This window comes from Volvox carteri (assembly GCF_000143455.1).
Source record: "Volvox carteri f. nagariensis unplaced genomic scaffold VOLCAscaffold_62, whole genome shotgun sequence".
In the NCBI taxonomy this organism is placed as follows: Eukaryota; Viridiplantae; Chlorophyta; class Chlorophyceae; order Chlamydomonadales; family Volvocaceae; genus Volvox; species Volvox carteri.
Genome location: NW_003307605.1, coordinates 657,930 through 683,860, shown reverse-complemented (window position 1 = coordinate 683,860; position 25,931 = coordinate 657,930). Strand labels below are relative to the sequence as shown.

The 25,931-nt window shown below is 57.3% G+C and overlaps 4 protein-coding genes across 4 annotated transcripts in view; 2 read left to right on the top strand and 2 right to left on the bottom strand.

The window, feature by feature from the left end:
- Positions 1-6,731: 6,731 nt before the first annotated feature.
- Positions 6,732-7,847, top strand: VOLCADRAFT_97617 (uncharacterized protein; the record flags this gene model as incomplete). Its single annotated transcript, XM_002956567.1, has 1 exon — positions 6,732-7,847. One exon carries the CDS (start codon positions 6,732-6,734, stop codon positions 7,845-7,847), a length of 1,116 nt encoding a protein of 371 aa, XP_002956613.1.
- Positions 7,848-10,156: 2,309 nt separating this feature from the next.
- Positions 10,157-13,586, bottom strand: VOLCADRAFT_67171 (uncharacterized protein; the record flags this gene model as incomplete). The annotated part of the gene is made up of 6 exons (XM_002956528.1): positions 10,157-10,412; positions 11,077-11,201; positions 11,470-11,581; positions 11,896-12,041; positions 12,895-13,086; positions 13,458-13,586. 6 exons carry the CDS (start codon positions 13,584-13,586, stop codon positions 10,157-10,159), a joined length of 960 nt encoding a protein of 319 aa, XP_002956574.1.
- Positions 13,587-13,978: 392 nt separating this feature from the next.
- On the top strand, positions 13,979-15,899 carry VOLCADRAFT_109365 (uncharacterized protein; the record flags this gene model as incomplete). The annotated part of the gene is made up of 3 exons (XM_002956566.1): positions 13,979-14,483; positions 15,409-15,530; positions 15,781-15,899. The coding sequence occupies exons 1-3, from the start codon at positions 14,221-14,223 to the stop codon at positions 15,897-15,899; spliced, it is 504 nt and encodes a 167-aa protein (XP_002956612.1). The 5' UTR covers positions 13,979-14,220.
- Positions 15,900-17,083: 1,184 nt separating this feature from the next.
- The window catches only part of VOLCADRAFT_97614 (uncharacterized protein), a gene marked incomplete at both ends in the record, with an annotated part of 35,959 nt that continues 27,111 nt past the window's right edge, over positions 17,084-25,931 (bottom strand). The window contains 8 exons of the mRNA XM_002956527.1: positions 17,084-17,187; positions 18,053-18,317; positions 18,391-18,525; positions 19,488-19,713; positions 22,807-22,828; positions 23,559-24,327; positions 24,509-24,889; positions 25,537-25,683. Of these exons, the coding sequence (XP_002956573.1) occupies positions 17,084-17,187; positions 18,053-18,317; positions 18,391-18,525; positions 19,488-19,713; positions 22,807-22,828; positions 23,559-24,327; positions 24,509-24,889; positions 25,537-25,683 (2,049 nt within the window). The remainder of the gene's footprint in view (positions 17,188-18,052; positions 18,318-18,390; positions 18,526-19,487; positions 19,714-22,806; positions 22,829-23,558; positions 24,328-24,508; positions 24,890-25,536; positions 25,684-25,931) is intronic.

The following is a 25,931-nucleotide window of genomic DNA, read 5'->3' as shown; positions in this document are numbered from 1 at the left end:
AGGGGGGTGGGAGAGTGGGGGTGAGGGAGGGAAGAGGGGGCAGGGGGGGACGGAAAAGGGGTGTCATACCACGGTGGCCGGGACGTTGGGTTTCCGTTGCATTATTCAGAGGGGCCTGACGCCGGTGACACCAGGCGGAGCAGTCCCTAGGGGGCCTTACCTCCTCCACCTCCTCCACCTCTTCCACCTCTTCCACCTTCCGTCGACCGCGATCGGGATCCCTCCCCCCCCGCCCCCCGCCTTTTCAGCAGCATTTGCATGCGTTTTTGTATTTATCGTTCGCTGCTCACAAATCTCCCACCTCTCTGCCTCGCATGTGCCTTTGCCCGCTGCTTCTGCTGCCTGGCCAGGTGAGTCCAAAGGGTGGTTCGAGCTTCTTCGGTATTTCGCGTTGGCGTCGGTCGGCTAGCCGGACTAGGATAGTCGGGTCGGTCGGGTCGGTCGCGCGTTTTAGTTTTGGGGGGCTGGGAGGAGCACTTGCATACCGACAGCCTTTCAGTATCAGCAAATCAGCTAATTCTCCAGGCCAGCAACTTTATGCCAGCTTTACGACAGCACTGCTTTACTACTTTTCCGCCGCCTTCACACCTACTTTTCTACACCTACTTCTCTACGGCTTGGCAATACTATTTCTTCTGCTTTTTTAGTCCTGGCGGCTTAGGTAGGTAGGCTTTCCGACATCTTCTTCACTTCGTCATCCCGAGGTCGCGGTCTTCACGGACGCCTTTCGGTCAGTTCTACGTTTGATACACTCTTGCCCTGGCAGCAGCTTCAATCGTGTGTGGTTCGTCTTTCCCCCCGCCGCCGCCGCAATCTCTCCTTGTGCCGACTCCCCCCTTTCCCCCGGTGGTTCGTCTTTCCCCATCCCGGTCCTCCGAATTACACACACACACATCTGTATGACCGCACGTATGTACTTATGTATCTGTATCTCATCTAGGATCTTTACCTTCGCCTCGGAGGGCAATGCGGAGGGCCTCCGAGCTCTACTGGCTGAGGCAGCGGCAGCAGCGGCAGCAGCGGCAGCTGCTGCCGGTACGGACGGGAAGCAGCAGGAGGATAAGGTGAATGTGGTGACCAGGCGATGGAATGATGGAGCAGGAATTACGAATGAATGCCTTGATCTTTTGGTTTCGGAGTTGCAGACGGGTTTGTCACCCAACCCGTGTAACCTGCTCAACCCCCATCACGACCTTGTTCGTACTGTTCCTACTGTTCGTATGTCATAACCGTTCCTTCATCACTTTCTTTCTGTAGCCCAAAACACGCGGCCCCCGCGTCTCTTGCCACTTCTGGGCTCCCGGCCGGCCGGCGGGCGCCCCCCCGCCATACACACACGTCCCCCTCCCATCCCCCCCTCCGCCCCCGGATCCCGCGGATAGGCCATCAGTCTTCGAGTCGTTGACAATGACGGGTCCACGCCGCTAAACTTGGCCATTGCGGCGGAGAGCTTGGCGACAGTACAGGCGAGGGGAGGGTGGGGGAAGCGGAGGAGATGGGAGGGGAGGGGAGGGGGGTCAGTGCCTTGTGAAATTAGGTGCAACCACCTTCCTTTTATGTGGGGGATGAAATTTGGGATGAAGGAGAAGCGGGAAAAACCCCGTGTTCACACCCCGCCGCATCCAAACACGCGCGCCGAAACCTCCTTCCCCCCGGGCGCCCTTCGCTCACCACATGTAGTTTGTGTCTGAGGACACACATTTGATTGTTGCATATCCCCCCTCTCCCCTCTCCCTCCACAATACACACACGCACACGCACACACGCACATACACACCTTAACCCCCCAGGTCATATTGGATTACGATCCCGCCATGATCAACTACCCGGACATGTCGGGCAACACCCCCCTGCATGCGGCCGTGGAGGCAGGGAATCTGGATGTGCTCAGGTACCTGTTGAACAGAGAACCGCCGCCGGAGCTGAATGTGCAGGTGGGGGCCCCGTGTGTGGGGGGGAGGTCGTGGCGGGGCGCCGCTGCAGTGCCTCACCATTATATTCCCCGTTTCCTCTGAATCCGCGTGTACGATATCTGTGTGTGTGTGTGTGTGACACGTGGCACTCCCGCGTTCTATACCCCCCCACCCCCCACTTTGCCGCCTTCCCAAACCCCCCGCAACATTCCCTTTCAGAATATGAACGTCAGCGAGTACGCCCAGGGCAACTGGATGCTGGCGGGCGAGACTCTGGAGCCGTTCGACAAGACCCCGCTGCATATGGCCGTAGAGGCGGGGGATGTGGAGGCCGTCAAGCTGCTGCTTGAGACGGGTAAGTGAGGGCTGGGAGGGCTGAGATTTATATGTGCGTGTGTGTGTTTTGCCCGTTGACGCCTTCCTCTCTCGTTCCGGGGAATTCCGCTTTGTGCGGATATGATATCCCCCTCCCCCCCCTTCAACAGCACTCCCCCGGCCCCTGGCCACCCAAGTAGGCGTTTTGTGATTGTGCCATGATCTGTCCCACCCCCCAACATGGACACAAAGGGCAAGAATGCTCCCGGTCCAACCCTAACCCCTCCGGCTCCTGGCCCGCTTTTTCCGCCTCCCTTCCCCTCCCCTCCCCTTCCCCCCCCCCCTGAGTTGCGCGACTGCATCCCCCCACCTCGCCACTGTCATGCAGCTGGTCTTGTTCGCATCACCTGGTAGATCATTAGCAGGTTTTCCCGTGTTTCCTAAACTGCTCTCACCTCTCGACGGCGGCAGCAGCAGCTATTCCCAGGACCTCTGCACCCCACAGGTCGATTCATCCCGCTCCATCGCTCTTCCCCCCCTTCCCCCCCCCCCACAGGTCAGTGCAATGCGAACCTGCTTGACTTTGACAAGTCGTCCCCCCTGCACCTGGCTCTGGAGGTGGGGGACGAGGAGCTGGTGGAGAGGCTCCTCCGCGCTGGAGCCAATGCCGACCAGTGCAACCCGGACTTCAAGTAAGGGCGAGAGGGGGGGAAGGGGGGATGGAGGGGGGAAAGGTGGCGAGGGGTTGTGGACTGGAGGGCGGCTGTGCTGGTGCGCGGGTGCAAAGGTGTCATATGAGTATGTGTATGTATGTATGTATGTATGTATGTATGTATGTATGTATGTATGTATGTATGTATGTATGTATGTATGTATGTATGTATGTATGTATGTATGTATGTATGTATGTATGTATGTATGACTTAGATTACACTGTGGGCCGCGAGAGCCGGGGGCCGAAGCCGAAACACAGCGCAAGGGTCGGGAGCACACAGCACAAGTCGGTTAGTCTTGTGTGCTCCCGACCCCGACTCAGACTGCCAACACTCTACGCAGCCACTCCGCAGCCCCTCCATCCGGGGATGGCGCTGCATTGAATACACCACGAAGGGCTCTCAGGTCCCGCTAGAGCGAGTCCACAAGTCTCAGCTAGGGCAAAGTCAAAGGCTCTCTGAAACAACCCCCCAAAACACCACCAACGAAAACGGGATTCGAAGGGAAAACAAACAAACAAACAAAAATTCGGTTAGGGCAGTCCCGGCAGGGGAGGGCTCCTGATATACCTAACAGGCCAACAAAAAACCTCCAAGAGAGAAAGGCTAAGAGAGCTCGACACCACAAGACGTCTTGCAACCACCTTAAAACAACTGACCTCCACCACCTGTCCCTTCCTGGGCTGGTCCAGGGGAGAAGTAGCCTTATAAAGAAAAGGGATCCCGCACGAGCCTGATCACCACTGCAGGGGCCCGGGATAGTCCGGCGAAACGACCAAAGCGTTTGCGTTGCCACGACACACAGCTCCTAGACCCTCCAGAAAACCGCAGGGGGAGGATTGTAGCCCGCGCGGCGCCTCCCCCTTACCGCCACTAACCTGAACGGTTAGTCCTCCAGAAACCTATTCACCCTGTCTCGTACTGCACCGCTCTCACCTTCGTCCCTCACCAAGCAACCCAGTCCCACAGAGAAGACGTGTCTAAATAGAATGGCCCTCCTCGGGCCACACCTCCCCCTCATCCGAGCCCCGCTACCACCACCAGACCTCAACCTCCCAAACACCAGAAAACCTACGTCCTTTTGGCGCTCTCACCGCCATCTCCCCCCTCCCCTGTCCGAGCGACCCCACCTCCCCCCGGCTCTCCAGCACCCTACAACCTCGGAGTGGCAGTATGTATGTATGTATGTTGTTACAGGGTGGTTAACTTCGCCAGCGGCCCCCTTTCCCGGGGCAGTCCCTGCTCTCCCCTGCTAGAGGGGCACCCTAATCCGTCACCCCATCCGACTTCAGAATGTATTCGTTGGGTTCGGCAACTCACCACCAGCATCCAACCAAATCTAGCGGATCAACGGCGCATCAACTTAGTTCCTGGTCAGCTCGCAAGTTGATATTATCACGTCCTACATCGTCCATATGATGGGGGGGCACCTCCCAATTCAACACTCCTCAAACACCCGAGGAGCCGGCAGGCGGATTTGAACCCGGGTCGGCCGGGAGCAGAAGTCAGGCCTTAACCTCTGCCAGCCGCCTGCCAATGTATGGATGTACGGATGTACGGATGTACGGATGGATGGCCCGCGCCAGGGAGCCGCAAGCGGGGAACCCTCCAGGGTGTATTCACGTGCACATGCTGATTGATTGGTGTGCTCTTTATTTTTGCGTGGTAAGTGCGTCCACGTGTGTGCTCCGTGCCGTACACTTGACGTACCCTTCCGATGCTGTGCCTTTCCCCCCTCTCGCGCAGAACGCCCCTCCATCTCGCCGCCAGTCGGGGGAAGCTCTCCCTGCTGCAGCTGCTGATCGAGGTATGTATGATGTGTGAAACAGGGGGGTGTATCTTCACCCGTGGCTGCTACCCGGCGAAACCCTGCCTTCCCCGGTATTTCGGGGCACCCTCATCCAGTCACCTTAGTCAACTTCTCAGTGGATCGCTCAGGTTCCGCACCCACCACCAGCATCCAACGGAATCTGCCGGATCGACGACGGCCCAACTCCATTCCTGGTCAGCTCGCAAGATAACTTTACCCCAGGTCACCACCACCGTCCATCACCTAGGGGCGCAATACCTTCCACCATCGGAAGGATTTTCGACCCTGACAGGTCTCGATCCTGGGATCTCCGGGGGGGAATGGTCTGTGCCCTACCAAGAGTGGCTAACCTGTATGTATGTATGCATGTATGTATGCATGCATGCATGCATGCATGCATGTATGTATGTATGTATGTATGTATGTATGTATGTATGTATGTACGGGTTTACTAAACACACGCACACGGACGGGCAGGTGGGTCGTGCCAACGTGCCCGCGGCGGTGTCCGAGGACGGCTGGACGCCTCTGCACCTGTCGGCCCGCTCGGGCGCCGCCGACAAGGTGGCCCTGCTGCTGGCGGCCGGGGCCCCGGTGGGGGCGACCAACAGCGGCGGCAACACGGCGCTCCACCTGGCCGCCCTCAACGGCCACGGGGCGGTGGTGCGGGTGCTGCTGGATGCGGGCGCGTGCAAGGCAAGTACAGGCGGGGAGAGAGGGAGGGGGAGGAGAGGGTGTGCGCTGTGTGTGTCGTCTGTGTCGGTGGTGGTGGTGATTGGGGGAAGAAGGGGGTAAGAAGACGAAACACAGGCGAATAAAGCAGATACCACCAGAGATAGACGGATAGCCCAGGAGAAGTGTCGTTGGGTGTGGGGGGGTAAAGCTCTGAGGGGTGCCCCCTCCCGCATGCCTCCTCCCCCCCCGCCCACACCGTGTTCCTCCAATTCACGCGGATCATCCCCGTTCTTCTCTCCACTCTCCCCCTACCTACGTGCCTCATACCGTATCACCCCACGCCCCATGTCACCCCACCCACACCGCATCAGAATGTTGAAAACCGGGAGGGCAAGAAGCCCGCGGATATGGCCAAGACGGAGGAGCTGAGGTCGCTGCTGGCCGTGTGAAGACGGGGTGGGGGCAGTGGGACTTGAGAAGGAAAGGGGGGGGTAAGGAGGAGGGGGGGGTTTCTGCCAGCTGCTGGGCGTGGATACGGCTCTTCTTAAAGGACGCAGCACTGCACCTGCCAGGAGGAGGACGAGGAGGAGGAGGAGGAGGAGGAGGCTGCTACTGCTACTGCTACTGCTTTGTTGGTGCTTTGTTGGTGCTGTTTGGGGTGCGTCGACGTCTGCATGTCTTAGTTGTCGGCAGCGGCGGCGGTGGTGGTGGTGGTGGGTGGTGGTGTGCGGTGTGTGGCGGGCCGGGTGTGATCCTTCCTTGGATGAGTTGCTTGGTGACTGCTTGGGTTGGGCAGGAGGAAGGCCTTGTTGACTACTGGGCTCCGTTACAGGCTGTTGCCTTATTGCTACTCTTCTGATGGTTTGGTTGCGATGTTGTTGATTGTTGGTGGTTAACGGTTAGCTCTTCCATGCGGCAGTTGTCCATGCGGCATTGTTACTGTATATTTCTAACCAACCTTTGAAGTGGATCAAGGCACAAATGAAAAGAACAAAACAGGAAGGTACAAAAATGATCACTGGACATAATAAACTCCAGGAAATTCCGTCAGGGAAAACGAACTGCGCTCATGGGTGTAATAATTTGTATTACAAGCACCGCCTGTAGGGCCCCAAAGAACCAAAAATAACCATGATCCATCCAAGCTGGAAACAAAAAGCATCACAACGCATTGACTCTGCGTATATAGCTCGGTTGATAATGGGAGTCGTACGACGAAACTATTCAGTTGAAGGATACTGAAGGAGCAGTCTGCGCAGACTCATGTGTAAACCCTGTTCGTCACGAAGATTTGTGTCTGTCGATATGAGAGCTGGATTACATTCATGCAGGTCGACAGCGGCTCATGTTCAAACACGTGCAGTCGCTGTGCCTGGCGCTGCAGCATTAGCAGTTAGACCCCATCCAGTTAGTGGCCAAGCTCAGGCCTTAGTTGTTTGCCATATCGGGGTATGCCCTCTTCACTTGAACGACGCATGTGATTATGTGCGCCTCGAACCCCCGCTGGCGCTGCGTAATCAACATGCATCAAAATTCAATCTTCGAAACGTACACGATGCGGCGTATGATAGCCACAGCGGACTGGTGCTCTTTGCGCATGGCACCAGCATTTACGGCATGGACTCCACCAACCGTGTCGCACAGCTGGCAGGCGATGATGAGGGAGGATTATTATTTGATGGTATTGCTGCTGAAGCGCGCTTTATCGGCGCGCAGCGGATTGCAGCGGACGGCCATGGCGTGACCTACATCCGCGACCGTGACTCCGGTTCACGCAACGGTTTCTGCCTGAGAGCGCTTTATGAAGCCACCATGCCAAATAGCTTAATTGGATGTGGCGTGCGCGCTGTTGTCTCCGTGAACACTGGAGGCGACATGGGCCCACATGTTCTAACCTACGACAGTTGGCGCCGCACCCTTTTGTTTGCGACGCGTGGACGGGCCATTCATCAGCTGCTGTCGTACGGAATAACCGAGGAGCTTGTCGGCACGGATGAGCCAGCCGCTCCTTACGGCGTGGGCGCCGCGGCGGCCGCCGCGTCCTCCAGCTTCGACAGCTCCCAGGATGCCACTGTGTACGGAGACCTTAACCGAAACGGTCTAACGGCCGTGGCAGCGGCGACGGCAGTAACGGCAACGCAGCTGCTGCCGCCGTCTCCAGACTGTAAGGCGCCCCTGACAAACGTACAGGCGCTGGCTGCCGACGGATCGAGTGGAAATGTATATTTTCTTGACGGTACGACTGGGTCCAAAACCATGCTGCGTGTGCTGCGGCCCAACGGTAGCCTGGAGACTTTGGAGGAGCAACTCCGAATAGGGCCGTCAGGCAATTCCCGTTGGCCGCGCCTGGCTGTGTTGCCGTACGGTTACCTGGCCGTGTACGGCACGTCAAGTCACGAAATGATGCTCCTCAAACTTTGAGAGGGATTAACCCGGACCGTGTGGCCCCACCACGAGGCGCTGCCAATGGGTGCGCCCCACCCGGAGCTGCTCTCGCCCATAGTGCCCCGGCTGCTGTCAACATAATGCCGCCCCCTCAGCGCCATGTTGCTTGGGCGCCCTGTCATACGAACCATATGTACTTATCTATATACGGTACGGGTACGGCCGATAGCTACACGTGATGTACAAGTATTTGTGGTGTGGTGGGTTCGCTGACAGCAGGAGATCCAGGAGGTAAATGTTTTACCACCTCGCGGGGCCCAATGTTGTGCGGTAGTAGCAGCAGGCAGTAGTAGCAGCAGTAACAGCAGTAGCATACGGGGGACAATGTTCGTTGCGGGAAGGGATATTACTGTAAGAGGTAGCATCGAAATATTGTTTTGTTAAGCTAGGTAGCCAGTCGGCTTAATGGAGAGGTGTGGGCGTTCATGACCGGTCAAAGCTGCGATTAGTCCAGGTGTGCTCCTTTCTCTCTCCCTCTCTCTCCCGACACACTGAATGAACGGGGGCGGGTATGTCGCATTGGATCCGACTAGATCCAACGTTGATTTGCTGTTGGCGACAGTCCTTCGACCTGGAACTGGAATATATATGTTGTTACAGGGTGGTTAAGTATATATGTATGCGCAGCACACCTCTCCCCATCGCAATCACCATGCGGTTATAATTTTCCTGTCCAAACGGGGAGAGGGTGAGGCTCCAAGGCGTACGGCAAAGTTCTTTCATCTTTTCGGGAAGGACGGGACGGAATTAGCGGCGAGGGGGGGTTTTGACATCCTCTCACCTCCCTCTACCTCTACCGCTAATCTCAGAAGCCTCTGCATGCAAGTAGTGCCCCGCGGCAGGGCATATTTCAGAGAGAGGGTCTGACGTAATAGAAAGAGGGCCTGACAATGCCGCTGTGTTGCTCCACAGACCTATACAGGCGGTACCTAGGCTGAACGGGTGGTATACAGGCATTTGACTTGTACCTACTGGACTGGCGGTACGGACAGTACGGCCATTTGCACGGCGGTACGGGATATAAGCGTGGATCGCAGGTTGGTGTTTTTACTTGTGCCGTGCCAAGATTGTAATAGCCCCCAGCATATGTCGGCGCCTCACTACTTCCCGTTGCGCCGTGGTTGACCTGTCTGACGACTACCAACCCCGCTACAGTACTTTACATTGGGGCATATGTCAACAAGGAACATTGTGGATGTGAACGCCCTGCATACGACTGTGATACGTGGGGATGCGGTACGGCAGCTCTGAAACCCGTACATGCCAGCCCAAGACGTGCAATTGATTGTTAACAATAAAACACGCGATAAAGACCAAGCATGGAAGAAAGTGGAGTTCCCTATTGAACAAAAAAACAGGGAGAGCGTAAAGAACCTGGCTTACGTTCCAACACGTTGTCCAGCTCGTCGTCTTAAAAGACAAAATCTTTGGATCCGTCCTGACAAGCCTTCTGCTTGTCCGGTCCTGTCATGTCCTGATATCTGTGAATAAACCCACGCCGCGCGAGCTTTCACAACAAACTGATCCCCTAAGAAACTACTAAACCGCGTTACAAAGCTCCCTGATGCTGCTGACACAACCCTAACCCTACGTAGCCACCAAACCGAGACTTCAGAGCGACATCAGCCCTCAGCCCCCAGTGCAGCCACTACACTACAAAAAGCCATCTACACTATGCACTGGGAAAGCGAATGCAACGTACTATGGCGCACGACCTGGCGCCGCTCTTGCTGTCTACAACTGAAAACGAACAACTCGAGTTCAACACCGGTCACCGGTCGAGGTCCGCACGCCGCCGGTATACTGAGAGAGGCTATTTAGACCCATTCCCCCCCTACACAAGGATTGACCGGGTCCGAGGCACGAACGTACATACACACACATACATACACATACACGCCTGTCGTGATGTGATGTGCTGTAGCTGCATCTGTAGCTAGGAAAGCAGGAAAAGCCGGTAGCCAGTAAAGAAGTCGGCCCGAAGCCAGGTCGAAGGTCACCCCATGAAACATCCCTCCCACCCAAACTGGAAAAAGAAGCCTCCACTGGAAAAATGCCCAATCCCCCACTCCCCACCCCCCACCCGCACTCCCACCGCCTCACCGCGCACTTCTTCAATCTCACCCTTGGTGCCATAACACCTCCAACTCACGATGCGCCAGGCACCTCGCCAACCCAACCGCTTATGTGCCCCCATCCGTATCCTCCTGTAGCAACTATTTCCCCATCCCCCCGGCACAATCATCCCCCGCATTCAAGACCTAGCCAGGCCCCGTATGTATGTCCTAGGGCGACGGGAAGCCGCGTTGATCCCAAACCCACACGCTTTCATCCCACCCCGCGCTCGCAACCAGCCCCTCCCGCAGCGTCGAAAAGTCAATGCCCACCGCAAACTCCGAGTGGTGATCCCAGGACCTCAGAGGCACACCCTGGGCCGCCTGAGGTGATGACGTGTCCCAGAGCTTGACCGTCATGTCGTACGAACATGACATGAGTAGGCTTTCGGCGTGAGGCGAGAACAGCACGCGGCGTACGGCATAGCTGGTGGCAACAGCGGTTGGTTTAGCGGTGGCGGTGGCGGAGTTCGAACCGGGTGCCCAGGGGGTTGGTCCGGCCCAGGGCCAAGACCGCGGGTAGGGCGAGACCGCGGCAGGGGTGGGTGGTCAACACCGGGGGGTGGGTAGGTGGGTGGGAGACCGAGGAAAAGAGGGGAGAGGGGAATTGATCAGGACAATGGCCGGCTAGAGAGCCACAGAGGCAGGAGCGGGGGGGGCCATGGGGAGGACGACGACTCCAAGAGAGATCAAGGCACGGGGTTTGTAGTGGTGTCTTTCAGCGGGGACGTGGGGGAGGGGTATGTCACCGGTGCACCGGTGCGGCAGGGGGGTGGGAGATACCTGCAGAACAAAAATACCCGCACCGCCACATATTTGCAAATATACCTCAAACCCTCAAACCCAAACCCCCATCCAGTCCCTCGTTTCACTACCATTCCGCATACCCGCAGTCACGCGCCTTTGTTGAAACGCACTTCATCATCAGCAACTTCAACCCCAAAAGGTGTCAGGAATACCCTTCAGTCATATACGGCACAGTCTCATGGAGATGTTAACGGCACCCCATTCGCCAAGCCGGCATCCCGGTAGTCCCGGCCCCATCATTTCCCCCCCCTTCCCACTCCCCCACACACACCCCAGGCACCCACCTGTGGCCCATCATCATGAGCAGCTCCCGACCAGGTGCCCGCACGTCCCACAACTTAATGGACTTGTCCACACTGCCCGTGGCCAGCAAACAGTCGTTGTACTTGCACCAGTCCGCGGCAAGAACCTGGATAACAGGTAACATAGCAATTATATACATTATCCGTAAACACAAGCACAAACTTGATGAAATATCATTCATTTATTCATGCATTCACGCGTCAGGATGTTCGGGGGGGTGGGACCGAGTACGGGACTGTAAAACGTACTTGAGCGCACGTGCATGCGCAACTCTGATGATTTAAATGCTTAACACGAGCGCGCACACGTGTGTATCTGCTTATCCGCGTCCATCTTCCTTTTTCTCCAAAATTTCCGTACAGCGTACGGCGTACCTCAAACCCATGCGCGGGCAGTACAAGGGTGGGTGCGGGCTGCCTGAGGTCCCAAACCCGCACGGTGGTGTCTCCGGAGGCGGACAGAAACACCTCGGGTTGCTGGGGATTCCTGCGGAGGCGGGGGAACACGGGGGGGAGCGGGAGGGAGATAATCTCACCATGGTCTGCTCTAAAGTTTCTGTTACCTCTGAAAAGCTGAAAGGCCGTGAACGGAAAGAATGAAACACCATTATTAACAAGGACATTACTTTCAGAGCAAGGCAAAAAGCCTTATCCCGGCCTGCCCCCGATATCCGCCATGCTCTACCCCACCTCACACCCCACCTCACACCCCCCCTCACACCCCCCCTCACACCCCATCTCACACCCCACCTCACACCCCACCTCACACGCCCGCCGAACACCTTTGCACTGACACCTCACCAGGCGGCATGGTAGGCGCAGTACGTGTGTCCGCTGAAGGTCCTCAACGACGCGGGGGCCTGCAGCGTCCAGAGCTTGACGGAGTCGTCCCACGAGGAGGAGAGAAACAGGTCCCGCTTGGCAGGATTCCAGGCTAGTGAGCAGCACTGGAGGAGGGGGGGTTGCGTTGTCGGGTGGGTGGGGGGGAAATACCAGGTCGCCGTAAATTGCAAGAAGCGGGGCGCACCGCCCGCAGCAGCCAACGGAGGTGACGACGCTCCTAGGGGCCGACTTCGAACTCAGGAAGGAGCCCCTCACGCCGCCATCCAACACCCGACCCATATTCGGTGGATTTGGTTCAGCTACGCGCCACCCCGCATCACGGCCCAGGTGCTCAGAGAGCGGACCCAACCCGTGGAAAGCAATGACCCACATCCCACCCACAGAAAAACCACCCAGCCCAGCCCAGCCCAACTCCACCTACCCAGCACAATCCAGCCCAACCCAAGCCTCTACAGTACTGTATATCAATGCCACTCAGCCCCAAGTGAAGCCATCGTTTTTACCTACTAAAACATTACTACGCGAATCCAAAGTATCGGCACTAAGAAAAACCAGTCGTGAAAAACAGTCATGCGTTCACTGCGCCCTGCCCTGGCCTGCCACATTGCATAAAGGCAACCACACTTCAACACAACATTCCCAAGTTCATTTGTTCATTCCTCTGCGGCACCACAAGAGCCTCCACTTCATATAATATTGGGTCGTTGGTATCGTATAGTAACAGTTTCATGCAGTACAAAAGCACAACACAATAGCGCCGTTTCCCCGCACTTCACTCTCACTTCCTCTTATTCGACCTTTTCCTTTTGTTAAACGGTGACGCTTCACACCACTCGAGTTTACTGCGCTTGATGTGGCCACAAACGTACAAATGGCGAATTAGATCCTAGATTCCCAAGTGTCATTTCTAGGAGGAGATTTCGCGACCTAACCCCCCCTACCCTACCCTGCCCGCACCTCGTGACGGTGCTCCTTGAAGACCCGTACGGGATTGGCGGCCGGCGGCAGTGCCGTGTCGTACACCTTGATGGACCCGTCCCCCGAAGACGCTACCAGGACATTCTCGTTGGCTTCGCTCCAAGCGCAGTCGTACAACCCGTCCTGCGTGTCGTACTGGGCGACCTCCACAATGGCGCCGAATGGGGTCACCTGTGCGTGTGAGGGGGGAAGGCGGGTGGGGGTTTGGAAGGCAGGGGAATGGGAACTGGGAAGGCATGGCGAGGAGAGGAAGCAGCACGGGAGGACTTCTTGGGATCCGGGCCAAACCAAATGCCGAAAACCGAATGGCGACGGGGAAAGAAACATGCCGAGGCGAGGCGGGTTCGGGGTAGAAAAGAGAATGAGTGGGAACGATGGGAGGGGTAAAAACAGAAAGCAGAGAAACACGGGAAGACAAGACGGAGGGAAAGCCGACATGTTTGCGGCAAGGACTGGGGAGGAGCCGAGATGGTTACGCACAAAAAAAATAAGCGAACGTACCCCGCCCATGGTTTCACGCGCTCCATAAGGCGGTTTCTTACCTCAAACACATATTGCTTGCCATTCCCGATGATGCCAAAGTTTTGAGCAGTGGCAACGGCTATGCGACCTTCGATAAAGGGGCTAAATTTAACTGAGTATGCGTTGAAGGCCGTCCTGCAGCGCCCCATTGCGCCAGGACGGCCAAAGCAGAGCTGGTGAGTCTCGGCCTAGGATGGCGGAAGCTCCTCTTCCGTCGTAATCTCGAAACAACCCGAAGGGAACCCTGAAAATGTATATCAACCAAGCCTTCGCGCTATGTTGCAAAAAGAAATTAAAGGTGTTGTCAGCTGCCGTGGAGACACAGACGTGTTACAACTGACGGATTCCCAGGTTGCAGGCAGCACACGAAAAAGAGGCTACGAAGGAATAACCAACGGAAACATATCGTATGTGACGATTGCAGACGGTAGGGAACGACGAGCCTGTGGCACCGTGCATGCGGTTTCCGGGATTGGGCCGTACATCGGCGTGAAAGGCTGAAAGCTAGTGGCATCATGGACATAGGTTGGAAACCTATCAAAGCTTTCTTTTCTGGAACCGATATTTAGTCCGATTAGTGCATTACAAGGACACTATTTGGGGACTGGCCTCAGGACGAGTGCTTTCCTCGGGGCCGAACGCCGAAAGGCAGATCATTGTATACACATCCCCCAAGTGCCCCGGTGCAAGTTATTTTAAATAAAGCCTCGAACCTCAACTTCACCAGCCTTTGGGGTGGCTTTTGGCGGGCACTTCAGCAGCTTTCAACTCATCGCGTGTGCTATGGCAAAGGATCTGCTGGATCACATTGATTTTTCATCATTAGAATGCTTGAATGAGGCCCCCAACCACGGAGCTGCTTTGGCGATGAAGCAGGGCTACCGAGAGCAGGACGAGCTGTACTTGGAATCGGACACAGACGAGCAGCTGCTGCTCAACATCCGCTTCACGCAGCGTGTTCGCCTGCAGAGCATCGTCATTAAAGCGATTGACGAGGCTAAGGCACCCAAGCACGTGAAGCTATACACAAACCGGCCCAGCTTGGGGTGAGGACAGGAGAGAGTTAGGGTTCCATATCAAAGCCGGGGAATAGGGCCCGAGCCTTCATATCTGCGTCGACACCTCCTGTTCCTGCACCGGAAGTCTTGCAACCTTAGTCCGCCTTGAAATGAGGGGGGGGACCATGCATATGCAGGGGCCCCCCTGAGGCCACAGAGAAGGGAAGGTGGAGAAGAGTAGGAGGGACATCTTCTGAGCTATCTGGGCGGCTCGGGAAGCGCGGATGATGTGGTTTGGTTTTCCTAGAGTAGCAACGGGCGCTTGTATTGCGATGTGGGTCAGCTGATTTCAGCTCGGGACTCTTGGATTTGTGGTTTTCCGAGGCCACCCCGTACGCATGCGCTAGAGCTGGAGCACAACCTTCCTCCCTGTCAGCGAGCCGCTGGGCTGCCGCACCCAGGCGACCAACCGTATGCAACTCCTTTCTGTTGTGGTCGAAGTCCTCCACACATAATCACATGACCAAATTGGCGGCGGACGTCCAGGAAGCTGCACGGTTTCCCGAAAACACAAACACTGCGCGACTGCTGCACTTCAACCAAATCCTCCATGCGCCCTCATAACGATTGCCAACTGTTGAGTTCCGTTTCACGCAGTTTTCCCAATATCCGATTTTTGGCCAACTGCTTATGCGCCCAGCGGGATGTGCACAGATGAACCTTTTTTCAGCTAAACCACGTAAACGCTTTCGCCGCTCACACCCATCCCCACCTCGCATGCGGCCAAACCCCCACCGCCTTCCGTCCTCCCCCCCCCACAGGTTTCCCCGCCGATACGGACTCTTTGCAGCTACATACCGCCCCTTGCGTAAGAATTGCCTATCCGTAAGAATTGCCTCCCCGCTGATCGGACCTAACTGTACCTGAATCGACCCGGGCCCTTCCCCCCCCCCCCGCGATTCCTGCGGTGCAGGTTCAGTGACACTTCCTCAGTGCCCTGTGCCCAGGAGCTTGACCTAACGCCGGCCCAGCTGGCGAAGGGCGACCCCATCCCCCTCAAGCTCATGAAATTCAACAACGTGGACGTTCTCAGTAGTAAGCATCGCGCTGCGTTTTTTTTATCCGTGGCGGCAATGTCGTCTTCGTTTGCACTTGCTTGTCACCACGCCGTCCTTCGCGTATTAGCTCTCCGCTTGCATTTGGTATTGAGTCCCACGTCTCCTGCCTGGTCTCTTCTGTGTGACCTTTTTCTCTTGCTGACGCGGCCCGCATGCGCTTTTTGCCGCCTGCCTCCTACCATGTGCCCGCTGTCCGTGGCCTTCTTGTCGGTGCGTCTATGAGCCAGTCTTTATTGAAGACAACCAGGAAGGCGAAGAGACGACCAAGCTCTGCAAAATCGCGTTGTTCGGCACTACTGGGGAGGTCTTCAACGTGGCAGAAATTAAGAAGGTGGAGGAGAAGTGAGGAGGGGGCGGCTCTGCGACATGGACGTGGTAGCATGCCGTGTGCGCGTTCGCAATCATGGCGATGGTGCGCTATGCAACAGTATGCAAGTATGATGAAAACGGCACTATCGCGCGCGTGCAGCCAACGATTTGTGGTTGGCCGTAGCAGGTTCCGGAGCTGCGGAAGGTGAAGATAGCCAGGGTGGATGGGTGGAGGTGGTGAAGGGGGTGGAGTCGCCTGGCCTGGCCTGGCCTGAAGGCCCTGGCCCGTTGATGTTGGCGTTAGGAGGGGCTCCGTTATTACGTCTGCAAACATTAGCTTATGGACATAATTTATGGGCATGGTCGGGGTTGCCGCCCGTGATGTGTGTTGACAGGCGGGTTTGTGCCTGTCCTGTACGGCCAGGACCTGGCCAGGAGGGGGGAAAACAGGTTATTATGTTTTCCTGCGACGCGGTGTGTTGGTAATTGGTGATTGGCTATCGATTTGGATACCTTCGGGTCGCGTCAACCTATCGGCCTGTTCACGCTCGTCATCTCAACATGTGGCTAACAACGAACGCGCATATGCCCCACCCGGGGGGACGTAGGCTGGCTGCCATCTCATGCTTGTAGATTGTATCGTGTGGGTGGGTGGCAACGTAGACTATTCTGGTTGTGGCTAAAGATTCGTTCGCTGCTTGAGACACCAAACAATTAATGTTCAATGCTGAAGGTGACTTTGGGTCTGAAAAAATAAGTCAAAGTCTGGACGCGTTTGCCGTACACTTCGATGTACGCTGCCTACGTTGCAATGGACGGAAAATGTGCGTTCAGGTACTTGAGAGTCTGGTTCAGATTCTAAGCCGTTCTCCCAGGACCCCGTGGAATCTTAATCTGCCGTCTACCCGCTCCCCACTGCTGTTTGCTCAGTCATAAAGATGTTACTCCAAGACCGGCAAAGGAGTGATGTACCTCTTTAATTTTGTTCGTCATATGCCTCACTGCCATCTTGAGGAGGAACTCCCTACCGCCAAACCCTCTTCAATGACTTCTTCACCATTAGAGAATTAAGCCATCCGGTGCACTATTACGTTAACGATTTTGTCTGCACGGAGTGTGCCGGCCAGCGTTTTTCTTTTGCGGAATATAATCCGAATTCGGAATAAAAAATTGTTCGCGTTCCTGAAAATTAAGAATAAATAATGTTCCGACCGTACAAGTTCATTCCTCCAGCCTCATTCCGGTCTGTGTTTGCTTGGGCCCTGCAACAGCAGTCGCCCGTGCAACCGGGGTTCCTGTCAAAGCGTCCAAGTGCCCCCCGCTTCCTGGCGTGCAAGAGGAGCGATTGTGGTGTGCGCGTGTTGTGACATTCCCCAACCCCTGTGTTTGTACGAACTAAATTATAACTTATGGGGGGGGTCTGGGGGGGGCGTAGCCCCCCCCAGCGCCTTAAAGATTCGGAATACTTTTATTCCCGCGACTAAAAATCTATTCCTCCGTTCGGACTGGAAAATTGACGGGCAAAAATGAAAAAAAACTGGTGCCGGCCATCATGCATATATGTAAACGTCCCGGACCCCTAGGGACCCCGATATGTACGACACAGGACCCGGTATTTGGCTGGGTATCTAGGTCTTAGGGGTCCCAGGCAAAACACTGGGGTCCTGGTGAAGCAGCTGCCCGCGTACGAAAATTATATATAGATGTGGAAGGTGCCGAAGTACGTCGGTGAAACATAATGTGGCAGGATATTGTGAGTGTAGTTGAAGCGTTACAAGGCGTTCGGCGCACGGGCGAATTTACGTGCATACCTTTCATCGTGGGCGCGTCCCGTTGCAAGCTAAGCAACGCGTATACATGACGTGTAGCATCAGTCCTCAGTTCACTTCTTGTAACGAACATCAGCATAGGTTCAAGCCCTCTCGCTTGGAGGGATATGCAAACAAACATCATGATAGGTAAACTCGCACGCTACCACGCTGCGAGCAGTCCTTGTAAGGAGCAGCATACCACCCAAAACGCTGGTGTCGGTATGGGCACCAGCCGCTGTTCGCACAAGAGTATCCCACGGACATGTATGCAATGTTAAGTGCGTGGGTGCCTAACAACAGCCAGTGCTCTATGACCACAACGGTAGCGCAGAACGCGCCAAGACACCATCCGTTAAGTGCCAGGTCGCGGGTCGCTCACTCGGCATCGTAAGCGTCAGTTGGGCGGTCTCTTGTAATGCGGCGGCGGGCGTGTGTGCGGTACCAGCACGTTTTTGGGTCATCGTGTAGAAGGTCGGGCTGGCGGAAGGAGGCCCGCGCAGCACATTGTAGCCGTCCGGCCCAAGGCAGTTATACTGAGCAATGTAGAACGCCTCCATCTTATCGGTGAGTCTTGGATTCGCGGTGGACATGAGGCATGTCAAGTGGAAGTGGTCCCGGAAGGGTTGGTAGAGGCGGACGTCGTCCTTCATTCGGATGGGTGGGGCACAGGCATGAGCGTCGAAGCGCCGTTGAGGATTCTTGGATTGGCCGACGTACACCCTTCCAGTTGGTGCGCACGTGATGGTGTAGAGTCACGTGCAGGGGGGCCATACGAATCGGGCGCGGCCAGGCTGGCGGCCGGACGTTTCGTTGGCGTCGTAGGAAGGAGGGCGCCCGACGCTCGCGCTTGTGCTGCGGTGGTTAGCACCGAGTGTGCGAAGTCTTGGTCTGCGGCCAGGACGGTGGTGGCGTCCATGCCGTAGTCATATATTAGAGTGATGGCCGTATCGGCGCGGAGGCTGCCGGCAGCCGCGATCCACAGCTGCATAACGGCCGCGTGCGTGGCCGTTGCCCTGTCCGGCGTGTCCCCCTCGTGGATTGCCGCGGTGATGTTGTACAAGTAAGCTGCGTGCATACATGACATTTGCCACTACTGTGGACAGCCTGGTCACTACGTTCGCGAATGCCCCGTTAGGCTGGCGAATGAGTCCGTCAGTCTCTACCGCAGCAACGCATTCGAGCAGCCATGCAGTGCCGGCACCGGCAGCAGTGGCAGCGGCAACCGCCATCGTGATGGTGGCGGCGGAGGCACCGGCAGCGGCAATGTCGGTAACAGCAGGGGCGACAGGGCACGTGAACGTGGCTGTGTTAGACACGGCAACGGCCACCGCAACGGCGGTGACACTGCAGGCTGCTTCCGCCTGCAGTGTCGCTGGCGGAAGCAGTGGCAGCGGCTCAGGCAGCAGCGGAAGAAGCTCACGCCAGAACCGTGCCACGGTGCTGGTCATCGACGACAGCAGCTCACGGGTCGTCCTCGACTCTGGCTTACCGTACCTCCTCAGGGGTGACCGCCTCCCTGCTGCATGACTACGTCCCCGCCGGCACACCACAGCAGATCAAGTGGGGCAATAACCAGCTGGCCGATGTGGTGGGAACAGGGGAGCTGCACCTGCGGACGCGCGACGGACACTACGCTCGGGCCTCACTCTGATGTCTGTCGACCTTCTCATGACGCGCGGCTGCTTGGTCACGTTCGGCACGGACATGACGGGCCGCCGGTTCTCGTGTGTAGGGCTCCCGTACAACAGCTCGTCTATCACTGCATGGAACGAACGTGGACATTACGTCATGGACGTGGACCTGCTGGCGCCGACCAAAATCACAGTCAACATGCTCGGCACCACGGGAGACAGAGCTGGCGGAGGTAGTGGTGCTGGTGGAAGTGCCACCGACGCCCCCAGCACCCGCGGTGGCAGCACTGCCAACAGTAACACCGGCGGAGGCCAACCGAACAGCGACAGCAACGACAAAGGGCAACTGGGCAATGGGAGTCCCGGCGCCGCCGAATGCTCAGTTGCCGAACTCGCGGCAGCACAGCACCTGCACCGCCAGTACGGCCACTTAGGTTACCACATGCTGGAGCAGCTGATCAGCAAGCAGCTGGTGCAGGGACCACAGGTCACTCCAGCGGCACTATGACAGGCGGCGGAGGCCGTCTGCGAGGCCTGTGTCACCGTGAAGGTTACGGCAACAGCCACTGCAACCGCCCACCGCATCCTCGTCGAGGGCAAGGTGACGGTAAGCAGCCATGTTACCTTCAACGATGATCACCATGGACCGGTGTTGCAACGGGCGGGCACCGCCTTCGGCACCAGCCCCGCCCGTCCCGGCAGCAGCGACCCCCTCAGCGGCTCTACACCGTCTGCCATGCTGCAGGCTCCAGTGGACGCCCCACCCCCGGCGACCCCAGCACTACCTCTCCGTCCCAACACCCGCAGTCACCGGCAGGTCCTGCACCCACTGCTGGCCCCGGTCAGTGACAGACAGCCCCCCGACAACAGCAGCAGTGGCGGCGGCAGGGTGTCGGGAAGTCCACCGCTGCTTAACAAAGCGTCGGGTGGTAGCACCGAACGCGCTGAGTTTAACGTGCCTGACGGCAATGGTGGTGGCGGAGGCAAACAGTGCAGGGTCAATGTTTGCGCCCACCACGCATGCAGCCTCCCTGCGGGCACTTCTGGCTGTGGCAGCGGCCAGGGGTATGACGGTCCATCAGATGGACGTCAAAACGGCTTCCCTGAATGGCGACCTGGCAGAGGAGCTGTGGATGCAACAGCCGCTGGGTTACAGCAATGGCGACCCGATGCCGGCATGCCGGCTGTTATAGCCTGTCTACAGCCTCACACAAGCCCCACGTTGCTGGTATGAGAAACTGGCGGCGGAGCTAGGCAAGCTAGGCTACGAGCCGTCTATGTCCGACCCCGCGCTGTTTGTCAAGTGCGGGCCCTACGGCTCGACTTACGTGCTCGTGCACGTGGATGACATGCTGGTGGCAGCGGACAACCTGCAAATGGTCACGGCCGCCAAGGCGGCCATAGCTGCTTGCTTCGCAGTGCGTGATCTTGGCTAAGCACGCTCAGCCTCGGTAACAACCCCATCACATCGGTGCGCTCCGAGCACATCAACGTGCACCTCCATATCTTGCGCGAAAGGGCCGTGCGTGGTGAGGTGAAGCTCAGCTATTGCACCACCGACAACATGGTGGCTGACATCCTAACTAAGGCACTGGGCGACGTCAAGTTCCTGCGCTGCCACACAGCCTTTGTCACTTAGATCGCCAGAGGCTTAGTGCTGAGGGCTTTGAGGAATTGTGTCGAGCTAGGCTTTAGGGGGGTGTCGAGGGTGCATGAGCAGGTGCCCGAATGGGCAGGTCAATGCCCGAAGGGGCGCCATAGGCAATGTGTACGGTGCAGACGGCACTGTTTCCCGTGTGTGTGTTTGTGCAGCGACGCCAGACCGCAAAACCAACGGGCTGAAGGCTGGCAAGCTGCGTTTGTGTCTGCTGCAGCCGGCCTGGACCGCGGACTGGGCGGCCGAGCAAGCTCGTCAGTACTAGCAGTTTGCAGTCAGGCCCCTGGTGCGACTCCTGCTTCACTGCAGACGTTCCATAATTATAAGTTGTTTAGCAATATCAATCAGGATTCTTGAAAACGCGCTTACGCCCTGCTATTTTGCCTGGGGCCCCTAAGACCTAGATACCCAGCCAAATACCGGGGTCCGGTGTCGTACATATTGGGGTCCCTAGGGGTCCGGGACGTTTACATATACCCTGGTAACTTGCTTAGCCCTGCTGCCACACCACAATATGACATTCTTACTCTTCTGTACCACTGTGCCGAAAGCCATCTGGAATTCAAAAATCCCTGCGTCTCATAGCAATATTGCCTCGACAAACGTACCCAACACGCTTCCTGCGATGTCTTCATCCCGCCCTCCCCCCCCCACACACACCACTACAACCTAATAGGCTTGCCGTCTGTAGGAACCGAACCATTCATAAGTCCCCCGGACGTCCCTTCCTAAAGCCTCGGCAACAAGGGTAATGTGCCTGTTTCTACTGTAGATTCACCGCCGAATGCTGCTACTGCCTCGACATTCACCCAAGCACTTGCGCGCACACAAACTGCGATACACTCCACTCCGTCGCTATGATTGTCGTCGTCATCCACGAGCAGCTGCCATCGCCAGGGCCCACAGCCACACCACATAGACCGCAACGACGACAACGGCTCGTTCGCCGTAGGACAAAGAAAGACGGGATCCCCGTGTCAATCAATGTCTTTCGGTACGGTCGTTGCACTAACAATCAACATCACTGCCTCCAACGAGGACTCACGCCACTGCAACGTATGCCGCTTCCGTCCGACCAGCCAGTGGTATTCCCCAAGTCATATGCTACGAAAACACAGAACGAGAACGACGAGTCGACTCCTCCCGAAGCCGCAAGAACGGACGGACTTCCATTCGAGTCGGAGTCCGAATCCAACCAGGTTGATCAAAGCTTCCACGTAAAGCAAAGCCCGCACCAAACAAGCAACAACAGAGACACACACACATACACGTGACTATAGCAAATAGCATGAGCTCTCCATTACACTATAACTCGCATCCTGGTATGCTTTGACGACAGCTCCGTCAAACATCGCCTCAGACGTGGATATCTGGAGCCCTGCCACCATCGTTGGCAACAACGTACTGCGCACCGACCGGGTCGCACTGCGGCACTATGCCGACGCAGCATGACCCCTATCCGAAGCGAGAGAAGCCCAATGACCCAGTCCAGCTCGGCATGTCAATCGAGGTCAATTTAATAGCAGGTACAACGTGTCGAGCAAACAATACAGCCCCCAGGAAAGCCAGAGGCGGAGATAGAACACACCATGAGCCCACAGAGTGAAAGACACCCCCCCAAGCAGCGAAGCCCGGGGTCCGAGCCTTGCGCCCTGCGTCCCACTCACATCCCCTCCCCCGCTGTCCCAACCTTTTTTTCTCTTTCTTTGGCGCAGTGGCCTGATCTCTCGATCCGTGCGATGCGATCTAAGTTCGGGATATGCGTTTTGTTGTTATCGTCAGCATTGCTGCCGACGATCCGGAAAAAAGCCTCTATATTTGTCCTAAATAACCGTTCAGCCGCACCTGTACGCGGCCCCACTCATACCTCGAGGACCCGAAGCAGCCACAGCAGGGGCAGCAGCACACAAATCAGCGGCCAGCTACGGAGACATCCAGTCCAAGGTGCGACCCCATCTCAGGCCCCATCGGCCCCAGAATCAACGCTAAATCATCAGCACCCGCGCCTATCCAAGCAGCGAAACCACACACCCCGCACACACATCCCTGCGATAAACACCCTCCCGCTATCCGCTATGCTGCACGCTACTAGCACTTTCCATGCCAATTCCATGCCAATCCAATCCATGCCAATTTGGCCAAGCCCATGCATGCATCCTGGCGGGCAGGGGCCAGTGCACAAAACCGGACCGGTGCACAGAAATGAAAGGACACACCACACCGCACTTGGAAGGAAAATGAAGAAAGCGGTAACAAGTGATGCGCGCTCCTTGCGCCCACCGCCCCTTTGTTATACTTCCAGCCAAACATGACGTCAGCTAGACAGTCCTAACTACACTGACACACCCTCCTTAATCCGCCTCCCTCAAATCATCTCCCAGAAGCTATCTCCCCAATCGGCCTCCCGTTAGCTAAATCCTCCTCTCTGCCGCAGATCCGGCACATCCTCCGTAATCTGCTCCAGATTCCAGATCCCGCCTCCTACTGCTAGTCTTCCTCCTCCTCAGACCCTTCCTGGAGCCAGTTTCGCACTGCAGTGGCGGCTTTCTGGAACGCCGCCGTCGCCGCCGCCGCCGCTTGCCCTGCACCCGGCGCACCTGCGGGGCCCTGCAGTGCCGCCGCCGCCGCCGCCTCGCACCACATCGCCATTCCCTCCTCCTCCACGAGCTCCTCCTCCGCCAGCAGCTGCAAGAGCCTGCCGGCGCACGGCAACAAGGCTGCTGTACTGTCGGGCCCTGCGGGGGCCATGCAAAGCTCCTCCAGCGCCGAAACCAGTCGACGCTGCTCTGCCGCTCGGTTCAGCTTAAGGAACTCCAGCAGCTGCAGCGGCTTCAATGGTCCCCATTGCTTCAGCCGCCGCAGCGCCGCTGCGCAAAGCTGGGTAGCACCACTGCCGGCGGATACCCTAACCACGTCACGCAGTGCGTACATCAGTACGAGACTCGCCACGTCAGCCCGCGACAAGCTACCAGGTCGGACCAGCCGCAGCAGCTCCCGGGTCGCGGCCTTGGTGGCGTCAGCGGCTGCTCCCTCCGTCGTCGGCGCTACGTGCCGATCAAGGACCTCCTCCACCTGCCGGCGCTGCTGCTCCTGGCGCCCACCCTCGCGCTCTGCCCACTGCTGCCGCCCGCCGCCCAGTACGGCCCGCCGCAAAAGGCCCATTGAGGGGTAGATGACAGTGCCGTCGCGGCGGAGGCGACCCATGAACTGCTGGTGGTCCTCCCAGCTGAGGTGCTCCGCCAGGTCGCTGCACAGGATGATGGTGTCGACGGCGGGGCAGTCCGTGCCGTACACCGCCGAATAGTCCACGACGAGCGTGTGCAACGGTGGCCGGGTTCCGGCCCGCTCGGGCACGTACAACAGCGCCTGCATGTGCGTGCGCAGGTGTAATGCCATGCGTGTGTACATGGTATTGTTTTGTACAAGGTATCGGTAGTGCAAAAGAACGCAGAACCGGGAACTCAAGACGCTCAAACACCCCACATGCCATAACAAATCACCCACGTGTCCCCACCCCGCCGCCATCCATCCATTCCATCCAGCCCACCTGCTGGTACAACCGCTTCACCAGCGGCTCCACATCCTTACTGGCCGTGTACGCCACACCCTTGGACAGCATCACAAGCGTGTCAACATCCGTCACGTCATCCGCCTCGTCAGCCCAGACCGTCAAACCCGGCCGCAGCGCCACACGACCGGCACCGCTCAGTCCGTCATCACGCACACCCGCGCGACCGCCCTCCTCGTCGCCGCGCTTGGCAGCGCGCTCGCGCGCCTTGTCGGCAGCGCGCTTGTCGGCAGCGGCCTCGCGCACCTTGGCGCGTAGAGCATGCGCCTCCGCCGCCCAGCGCTCCTGATCGGCGGGAGATTTTCCTGCGAGCTTCAGCGCCAGTTTCCTGGGCTCCATAGTGGCCACCAGTGTCACTCCCTGTAGCGATTGGAACCGGGGGAGGGGATAATCCCTGGTCATGTGATGCAAAAGTCAAAGCTTGACAACCTGTCGACGTTCGAAGCACCAACTGCCAGGGAGTCCAAAGCAAAAACAAAACTACCAACGCAACTATTCGTCGTTCCGAAGGGCGGAGGAGAGAAGTAAAATATGAAAGAAGGCACAACAAGGAAGGCAAGGAGGAACCACGAAAAAGCCACGATGGAAAGGGCGTCAAGTACATACTGGAGGAAAGGGGGATGAAAAAAGGGAGGAGATCCATGCTGTGGTGGCGGCAAATCCTGACAAGAGGTTAGTAATTGAAAGGAAACGAAAAACAAAAAACGGGAACATTAACCGTTACACAAACATGAAACATGTCATGGAAACAAAAAATTGTGTGACGTCGACTTAGGATTACGACGACGAAAGAGGACGACACGTGCAATGATACAATGATACTTAGCATCATAATTACAGGGCGATACAGGACGATCTCCTGACGGGTTGTCGCCAGTGCGGACGGCACGCGCACCCACCTGCACCCATCTGCACCCACCCGCACACCCACCCACCCCCCACCAACTCCCATCTCCAGACAACCAACCGTCCCACAGTCGACCCCTCACTCCACTCCCCCACCTCACCTGCTTGGACAGCACGTCCCGCATGTCTCCCGGTGCGGGTACGGCCGGCTGCCTCCAGGCCTCCCTCAGCTCCTGGAACCTGTCCGGCTGAGTGCTCAGAGCCCTCAGCGCGGGCTCCAGCAGCTCGGACCGGAGGCCACGAACGTCCTGTTGGAGGTTGGGGAAAGAAGAGAGGGAGTTATCATGTGCCCAGCCTAAGAAAACAACTGCCGGCGTCCAAAGTGAGGGAGTCAGTGAGGAGAGGGAATCCATGATGCAAGGGACAAGAGAGAGAGGAGAGGAGGGGGGGAGGTAGGTGGGCAACACATCCTCCCGCCAAAATGTGGCCCTATGCCGTCCGCATGCGGCGGACATCGTATCTGTCTGGCGCCCCGCCAATCCCCCCTCCTGCCTCC